The sequence below is a fragment of the Molossus molossus genome, unplaced genomic scaffold, assembly GCF_014108415.1.
Source record: "Molossus molossus isolate mMolMol1 unplaced genomic scaffold, mMolMol1.p scaffold_m16_p_15, whole genome shotgun sequence".
Classification (NCBI taxonomy): Eukaryota; Metazoa; Chordata; class Mammalia; order Chiroptera; family Molossidae; genus Molossus; species Molossus molossus.
Window position 1 is genome coordinate 60,465,188 of NW_023425350.1, and position 9,454 is coordinate 60,474,641.

General features: G+C 48.5%; 1 protein-coding gene across 1 annotated transcript; it reads right to left on the bottom strand.

Moving 5' to 3' along the window:
* Window positions 1-381: 381 nt before the first annotated feature.
* LRRTM1 (leucine rich repeat transmembrane neuronal 1) lies at window positions 382-3,106 on the bottom strand. The gene is made up of 2 exons (XM_036263048.1): window positions 2,649-3,106; window positions 382-2,378 (listed from the first exon to the last, which is right to left on the bottom strand). The coding sequence occupies exon 2, from the start codon at window positions 2,317-2,319 to the stop codon at window positions 751-753; it is 1,569 nt and encodes a 522-aa protein (XP_036118941.1). The 5' UTR covers window positions 2,320-2,378; window positions 2,649-3,106; the 3' UTR covers window positions 382-750.
* Window positions 3,107-9,454: the final 6,348 nt, after the last annotated feature.

The window sequence follows — 9,454 nt, forward strand, 5'->3', positions numbered from 1 at the left end:
CACTGCCTTTTAAAAGCCATTTGCCGTGATCTTTGCCTTAAAGGCTGAGCAGTGATGCTCAGTCCTCAGTCCACCTTTCACTTGCTTTAAAGAGGTTGGATTGCATTGCACCCCCTAAAAATAATATAAGGGTTCTTGCTTCTTTTTAGTCCTTAGTCATGAGGAGAAAATCAACCTGATGAGCTCTGTTCGTCTTTCTTAATATTTCAAATTGAGTCTGACTTCTTTGCTCCTGAATTGATGAATCTTCCCTCTGGCCACTGGCCACTCTGCTCCCCCTGCCCCCCTCCCCCTCCCACGCAAACAGAGGGAAAGGAATTTTAACTGTTGCTTGTCTTTTAACACAGGCAGCAATTCATTTAGGTTACTCCAGTCTGTAAAAACTGTAAATGCTATTTTATTTTAAACATTTTAGTTTACAAAAAAAAAAAAAAATCAATGATTGGTACCTTTTTACACTCTCAGATTCCTGAATATGGACAGATCTTCAAAGGGAGGAAGGAGTTCTCATATGAAATTTAAGATAGACTGTCCTGAAGGTTGTGGGGTGGGTTTTTGTTGTGTTTTATTTCGTTTTGTTTTTAAGACACAATAAAGCTAAAATGTCAAGTCTCTGGGAGCGATCCCCTTACAGTTTCAGTCAAGGAGCTTATCAGAGCAAAGACAAGGAGACCCCAGCCTGGCGCACGCCGGCCGCCCCGGCCGCCCAGGCGTATTTGGTAGCGCACAGGTTGACAGCCACTGGGACAATCACACCTCGCATTCCCTCGCGGGCTGCTGGTGGCAGGTACACGAGCCATACTCGTTGATGATCACCAGGGCGCCCTCAATGTGGTTGGGTTTGTAATCAACGTAGTATTCCTGGGCAGACATGGCAGCCATCTGATGCATGGTCTGTTTCTGCTTTTGCTTCCTGCGCTGCGTGACAAAGCACTGTCTGAGCTGCCTGAGGCTAGCAGGGAAACACTTCCAGGAGACATAGAGCACCAGGACCACGATGAGGAAGGAGAAAATGAGAGCCATGGTGCCTGTGACCACCTTGTGGATCTGCACGGCATTCTCGGCGTGTTCGCCGCCAGTGAGAACCACAGTAGCCGGCTCAGTCGTGCCGTCGAGCTGCCCCTCCCCGCCGTCAGCGAGCGTGGTGGCGGCGCTGGCGGCGGGACCCAGGTCACTGCGGTTGGTGATGGCCGAGAGCAGGTGGTCGCTGGTGGGCTCGGCCCCATCCTCGCATAGGTGGAAGGCATACACCGCGTCCAGGACGTCCTCGCCTTGTGCGTATTCGGGGCTGGCGCACTGCAAGTTACCATCGTAGCGTCCCTGGAAGTTGCTGAGCCACGAGGCCAGTGCGCACACGTTGCGCCCGCAGTCCCATAGGTTCCCGGCCAGGGTGATGCTAGTCAGCGACTTCCAGGAGTTGAGGATGCGGGGCTCGATGTAGGTGAGGCGGTTGGTGTCCAGCTGCAGGGACTGCAGGTGCGGCACGGTCTCGAACACATGGGGCTCCATGTATTCGATCTCGTTTCCCGACAGGTCCATTTTCTCCAGGTTCCAAACCCAGTCCAGAGAGCTGACTACAATGGCCACCTTATTCCTCCTCAGGCAGATCGAGTGCAGGGAGATGAGGCGCGGGAAGTGGGCGAAGTTCACCTTGACCAAGTCGTTGTGCTCCAGGTGCAGCTCCGTGAGCTTGAACAAGCCGGCGAAAGAGTTGCGCGCCAGACTCTTGAGCTGATTGTATCCGATGTCAAGAAACTTAAGGCTGCGGCAGTCCTGAAAGATGCGCACGGGCACGAACTGGATGGCGTTGGCCCGCATGTGCAGCGTGGTGAGCTTCCGCAGCCCGTGGAAGAGGTCGGGCGCCAGCGCCTGCAGCTTGTTGTAGGAAAGGTCCACGCTGCGCAGGTTGGGCATGGGCCGGAAGGTGGTGTTGGCCAGTTGGGTAATCTGGTTGGAACTCAGTGTGAGTTCCTTAACTCGGCGCAGTTTCTGAAAGGCGTCCCCCTGCACCGAGCAGATGTGATTGTGATCCAGATAGAGCCACGTGAGCTGCATTAACCCCGTGAACTGGCCGGCGCGCAGCTCCGAGAGGCTGTTGTAGCGCAGGGACAAGCCCAGCAGGCCGGACAGGTTGTGGGGCGCCTCGGTGAGGTTGAGCGCCTCGCAGTACAGCAGCCGCCCCTCGCACCGGCACAGCTGCGGGCACCCGCTGGGGGCGGCGGGCAGCATCTGAAAGCAGGCCCCCAGCAGACACAAGACCACCCCCGAGGGCCTCCTCAGCAGCCAGTATAGACAGAGACCGAGCAGCAGGAAATCCATTAGCGAGAATCTTTCCAGAGAGGCTGGAGAATGTCCATTGGAAGCGCTCGGTCAGAAATCTACATCATATTTTATTCCGAGGGAGAGGGAGCGGGGGAGGGGGAGAAAAGGGCAAAAATCAAATAAATGTATTGAAATCAAGAAGGACCCCCCTCCCCAAAGCCACACGTTCACCTCTAAGCATGCAGAAAGCTGGGCAGCATAGAAAGTTCACAGCCACGGAAAGATCAAAGAGATGGTGATTTGGTCCATGTTAGATGCTGCAGCAAAGAAAAGGGAGGGAAAAAAAATCTTCGGGAAAGAATTTAATTAAAAAGTGTCTTACCCACCCTTTTCCAGAGAGTGACAACCTCCATTCAGCTGCTCCCTTTGTATGCAGGCTAATTATATGCAGGGCGAGAGAAGACCCCTCTGTGTTTCCGAGGCAGCCCCGGTCCGCGGCCAGCGGATCTGGCAGGCGCACAATGTCTCACTTTGCTGCTCGGCTCGGGGCTGCAAGGGCGGCTGGCGAGGCGGGGAGGCGACTTCTAGGACCCGCAAGTTTCCCAACTACGTGCCGGAGCCCGGGCTTCGCCTTCCTGCCGCTGTCCTTTCCCTCTGCAGCTCGGACTGTGACGTGGTGGGGGAAAAAAACTCCAAACTCGGGGCTCGCGACTCCCCAGGATTTGACAGTCTGGTTAATGTCCGTCATTGGAAAGGACCACTGACCGGCGCCACCTTTTAGTCCGCGGAGACAGCCTGCCATTCGCGCCCGGGGCGGCTGCGGAGAGCGGGCTCGCTCATGCTTCGCGGGCGGCGGGCGGCGGGCGGCGGGCGGCGGCGGCGGGCGGCGGGCGGCGGGCGGCGGCGGCGGCGGCGGGCGGCGGGGAGGCGCGGGCGGCGGCGGCGGCGGCGCGGGGCGCGGGGCGCGGGGCGCGGCGCCCGGGCTCCTTTCCTCCGCCAGGCAGTGTGCGGCGCGAGCTTGCACAGCCACCTACTGCTCACTGAGTGTCGTAAGCTGCTCAGGATTGTGCGTCTTCCCGGAGCACCTCAGACATGGGCAGATTGAAAAGGGGTGGGCATAAAACCAACCTTTTACCGAGCCACTAAAGTAATATATGTTCTTTGATGAAATGGAAAACACTTTTAGCGTTTTTGCGCATATTTCAAAAATAAAGGGGGGCGGGGGGAGAGGGGATGGAGGTATGGGGTAACATCGTTAACAGCAAGCTATTTCCAAGTGGGAAATTGAACTATTCTGTTCTCTCCCCTTTCTTTTTTTGGGATGTTCCCCCCTCCCACTTGAAAGCTGCCTACGTGTAAGGGATACGTAGGGATCTGTAGAGAAATCAACATTTGGTTCTTTGCGTTAGAAAAGCAACTTGAGAGAAGATAGAGGAAAGCAGTGATTGCGGGGGCTTGGCTAAGATCCTTCCCCGCCTCCCTTGTGGGCTCTGGAGTTCTGCAGTGAACCAGCCCTTTTAGGTAGTAGACGGGGGACTGCTTTCCACGGGTTCGGGAAGCCGTCCAGGTCTTGGTGGCATGAGACCCAGAGTGGGAGAAACGTAGGTCTGTTTAAAGGGAGCCTTGCCTGAGATCCCGCTGGGGCTTCCCCAGTCTCCATAGACATCTCTGGGGTCTGTGGTGGATTAAAGGAGGATTCTGCTATATGACACCAGGAGGCCGCTGGTGGTGAGTACAGCGCCCTGCAGTGCGCCCCATTCCAGGAGAATGCGCTCCAGAACGAGGACGAGCAGAGAAGGGGTAGTTGAAACCATAATGGTGCCTCCCCTCCTCCATTCACAGGTCACTAATTTGTTACTAAATTGTGTCCCCTAAGTAAAGAGACGTCTTGGCCTGATTATTTCCATTCATAGTCATGAAGAGATGGGGTCTTTACAATGAACTCTCTCTCTCTTTCTGCACTAGCTGGGATAAGGTCTGCAATGCTATTGTGAGGGACCTGTTGGCCATCTGTTGAAAAAACAAACAAACGAACCTCAAAGGTGGCAGAGAAATCCTCCTGGAAGTGAGATGGGCAAGCCTACCTTTTTGACAGTGATGCCCAATTAGGTGGTAGACTCAAACCCCCAGTTCCTCTCTTCAAATCCCCATCATTGAAAATAAGTGGGCATTTTCTGTAGTGGTGCTCACTTTAATAATAATGAGCTGGATTACCAAATCTCCCAGGATGGATCAACTTTGGGTAAGTGACTGGATCGGTCTTTAGCATCCAAACTGAAGATACTAACCAGTGGAATCACAGTCACCAAAGACTGGTGGTACTTTTCAGGAAAAGTCCTGTGAACAGATGCATGAATCATTCCATTTTGTATTTAGAGCTCTGCCCTGGTCATTCACCCCTGAGATGCATCATTTCTTTGAAAGGAAAACAAACCTGAAATGTCTTAGAAGTCACATGCTGTCTTAGGAGCTAGAAGAGACAGAAAATCAAACCCTACTGTTGCACATAATGAAACTGAGGCACAGAATCACTAGGCAATTATCCAAGGCTGCACAGCATGTTATTGGCACGGGTGGGTTTTGACTGTCCCACACCAAAGTGGTAAAGTGGTCTTCTTTCTTTGCCATTCTTGAGGGTTGCCATCTCCATCACTCTTGCCTCTTACTGACTCTGGACTGGGAACCTGCAGGCTTTGTCCTGGCACCTCCAAGTTGCTGCGGAACACTTTTAACAGAAAAACAATTCCACCATCAAGTGTTTTCACCTCTTGCCAAGACAATTATTCCTGACAGCAGGCCGGCTGATTGAGCCATAAACTCTAAAGAGTTGGAGAGGAGAGCGGGCAGGGGTAAACACTAGCCAACCATTCAGCAAGGATTGTGAGTGCAAGCCACCCAATCCCCATGGCTGCTAGGAAGAAGATCCTCCCAAGGCAGGCAGCTTGGCAAGGTGGTGATGGAGCCTGCCAAATGGGCAAGAAGTGGTCCCACTTGGATGTCACTTGATTTGTAGATCTGGTACAGAGAGGCAGGAGAGAGTTGAGTGTTGGCAAGAAAGAAAGAGAATAAAATTAAATTGACTGCATTTATATGTGAGTTTTCTTCTAAGTATGCTACTCAAAACATAGAGGATGTGTTTAGGCTATATATATATATATATCTATCTATATATATATATATATACACACACACACACACACACACACACACACTCACACATACATATTGCTTTTTCACATTATTATCCAGCAGATCATTTCATCTGGATGATATCTTTAAACCTTTCCCACCTCTAATGTGGCAAGTTTGCATCTTTTCTACACTTTTAAATCCCTTGGCATATACCATATACATTAACAGATTGAAATGAGCTTTATTGAAATTTAGCTATTCTAAGTCATCTAGAATCCCAATTTATTATGTATTTAAAGCATACCAGCACTGATTAAATCAATGCAAATTAGGTTAAATAAGAACAACATGAATCAAGTGTTTCAGCAAAGTTGAGTCGAGAAACGACAACTTTTGAGTCACCACAACCAGCTTATATGGCTGTTTTTCACGAGTTTTAATTTCATGTTTCTTAAGGTCCAACACACAAAAAAGTAAAAAAAAAGAAAAGAAAAGAAAAGAAAAGAAAACAATTCACCTAAGTCTCTCTTTTTTCTCACGTTTGACCTTTCTTTTTTAAAGGACATTTTTGCATTTATCTTCAGATAGAGCAGGAGGGAGAGAGGGAGGAAGAGAGAGAGAGAGAGAGAGGCATCAATGTGAGAGAGACACATCAAATGGTTGCCACCCACACGACCCAACCAGGGCCAGGGACAAACTGCAACCGAGGTATGTGCCCTCAGCGGGAACCGAACCTGGGACTCTCCGGTCCACAGGCCAACACTCTAACCACTGAGCCAAACCAGCCAGGGCTCTTTTTTTTTTTTTTTCTTACCTGTCTTGTGAGAATATCTGATTCAGGTTGTAATGTGGCTGTTGTATATACTTGATCAAGCTCTTCTTTAGAACTAACCACAGATTTCTGTCTGCAAATTTCTCTCCTTCAGTGTTAGATGCTGATGAGAGATCCTTTACAAGCTTTGGGACCACCCTTTCCATTGTTATGTTTTCATGGGGAAGGAGCTGGAGCCTGTCTTACTGAACTACCATAGTATTTGTGAATCAAGAAAACAACCCCAAGGAATCAGGCCAACATGTGACTGGGGACTGGGGCAAGAAAGAATAAGAATTTTGAATTTATGGGCTCTGCACACAGGCAGGAACTCTGGGCACATAAAGTGTGGATCTGATTGCCAAAACATGATCTGGAACTAAGAGGAGGTAGAAGAGCAAGCTTGGTGCAGCCAGAGAGGAGAGACTTACAGCTTGGAGGAGGGGGTGATTAACTCCTCCTTTTTTAAAATTTAGAATTCAACCTTTGCATAATAAACCCTCTTGCTGCCCAGCTGGTGTGGCTCAGTGGATTGAGCATCATCCCATGGACTGAGAGGTCTGGTTGGATTCCTGGTCAGGGCACATGCTGGGGTTGTGGGCTCTGTCCCCAGTAGTGGGCATGCAGGAGGCAGCCAATTGATGTTTCTCTCCCACATCAATGTTTCTATCTCTCTCTCCCTTCTTCTTTCTCTAAAACATCAATAAAAACATTTGTTGGGATGGGGGACGTGGGGGATGGTCACATAAAATTTTTTTATGGATATGTCTTACCTCTCCTATTTTATCTCAACTGAAGTCCACCTCCAATTGGTTCATTTTATTTATTTATTTTATAAATGAATTTATTTTTGCTACAGATGGTTCTCCTTGGTTCATTTTAATCAAAATAGTTTGTGAACCAAGAGGTGCAAGTGAAAAAAGTCTGAAAGGAGCATGCGTTCTGGAGATGGGCTTCCCATGACTTGTCTTGGGAAGTGTTCAAGGCAAGAGAAATGCAAGTGGTGATTTTAATGTCCTGTCATCGCTCGCACCAGCATGGCCCTCGACCTTTATGCTGCTCTCTTTAATTTTTAGTGGAAGTGACCCATGGCTTTTCTTTCAAAGGAAACATTTAGAGTCACCATTTCAAAAAGAGGAAATTTGCTCTGTTGTTTCTGTGGGCACACAGCATATAGCCGGAGTTTATTGTGTGCCTCTGGAGTTGCAGGTGGGGTGGAAGGGTGAGGGCCCTAAGGCTTCTCTCAGCAGATCTCCATAGGAGAAACAGATTCAAAAGGGAAGCTCATGGTTCTTATCACACTTTATTCCCCACTGAAAACAAGGCAGTTATGTAGATAACGCTGAGGGAGCACCTATGATGTGCAATGCGCGATGTAATGGGAGTGAAGCAAAGCGATGCAAAGACTCAATGCTCTTCTCCAGAAACTGTAGGTGGGAAAGAGAACTGGACAGCGAGGGTCTTTGCTGATAATACTTTCTTATGTATTGCTCAGTGCTTCAGAGTCCATGTCTCTAGAACATACAAGTGAGAGGAGCTGACAGACAGGTCGGATGGGACCAATGTTCAAAGTCTTTGTTGAAGGAAGTCAAGTTTCGGAAGTAGTTTTAAGAACTCAAGATGTAACCCTGGACGGTTTGGCGCAGCGGTTAGAGTGCTAGCCTGCGGTCCGGAGAGACCCGGGTTCGGTTCCCGCTAAGGGCATGTAACTTGGTTGCAGTTTGTCCCCGGCCCTGGTTGGGTCGTGCAGGTGGCAACCACTCGATGTGTCCCTTTCACATTGATGTTTCTCTCTCTCTCTCCCTCCCACTCTATCTGAACAAAAAATGGAAAAATGTCCTCGGGTGAGGATTAAAAAAAAAAAAAGATGTAGATGCAGTGACAAGAGGGATGGGCACTGTGAAGACGCAAGTACAAGTGTGGGAACTGGATGGCTTCTCTTACAATGAATAGATTGATGCCCTTGTACTGGGTGGGAAGAGGGAACGTAGGAACTGATGGGATCTCTGTGGGGGGAGAGGAAGGAAGTTGGAAAAGAGCTTCCACTGATGTACTAATTTTTAATATGAGATATTCTTCTAGTTGCTAAAGCTCGACACCTTAGACTCGTGTAACAAACACCAGGGTTAGTTCCTGCAGCCTCTCCTGCTCACCTCTACAATTCCCTCTGCATTGCTTATGCTCCGATCATGTCTCATTAACCCTAACTTCTTCTGTCTGTACTCTGCCCATCATCGCTTACCTTCACTGCAGCTATCCTGCAACATCGAGGTCGAGTTCCCTCTGTGACTTCTTAACTGATCCTTATTCAAAGTGATCTCTCATTTTTCTCCACTCCATGAGCAGCTTACCTTTACCAATCATGTTTCCGTCCCATGAGTGGGACAGTAATTTCTACTTAGTGTGGTTTAGAATTCAATGAACATTAAACACCTTGGAGACTAGAAGTAAAAAGGTCTCCAGTTGGATTCCCGCTTTGCCATTTTCTATCAGTTTGATCTTACATACGTCACTCCATTATCAGTGAAACAGGACCAAGGAGGGCTGTCTTAAAAGAATCTTTGGGGAATTCAGTGAGATCACTTATATTAGTGTCTTATGACTCAAAAGCATGAGTCTGGGACTAGCAGACTTGGAGCATGTTAGAAACGCAGAATCTTGGACCCACTGAATAAAATCTTCTTCTTACCATTACCTCAGGTTAAAATTAAATTCTGAGAAGCATTCTATTGAAGCATTCACAAGTTCTAACTCGAAAAACGTAGCCTAGGTATCATCCTAGTTTTTTAATTGAGAAATCGAAGGACCAGAAATGTTGAGTGATTACCCATGATTAGTGGTAGAATTGGGACAAAAACCCCACACCTTCTGAAGCGTGTTCTCTCTCCTATTAGATTTCAAACATAGAATTCAAAGTCTACATCTGTCACACTACCTAGTACTTAATAGAGCCCTTAAAGATTGGTTTTCTTGCCCAGACGATGTGGCTCAGTGGATTGAGTATCATCCCATGGCCTAAAAGGTCGCCAGTTCGATTCCTGATTAGGGCACATGCCCAGGTTGTGGGTCAAATCCCCAGTGAGGAGCATGCAGGAGGTGGCCAATGGATGTTTCTCTCTCATCAATGTTTCTATCTCTCTCCCTCTCTCTAAAATCAATAAAGAAAAAAATAAATAAAAAAGAATACAAGTTGATAGGATCTCCTTCAATGGCTGAAAACCATTCTATTTTATGCATCCCCTCTGGTTA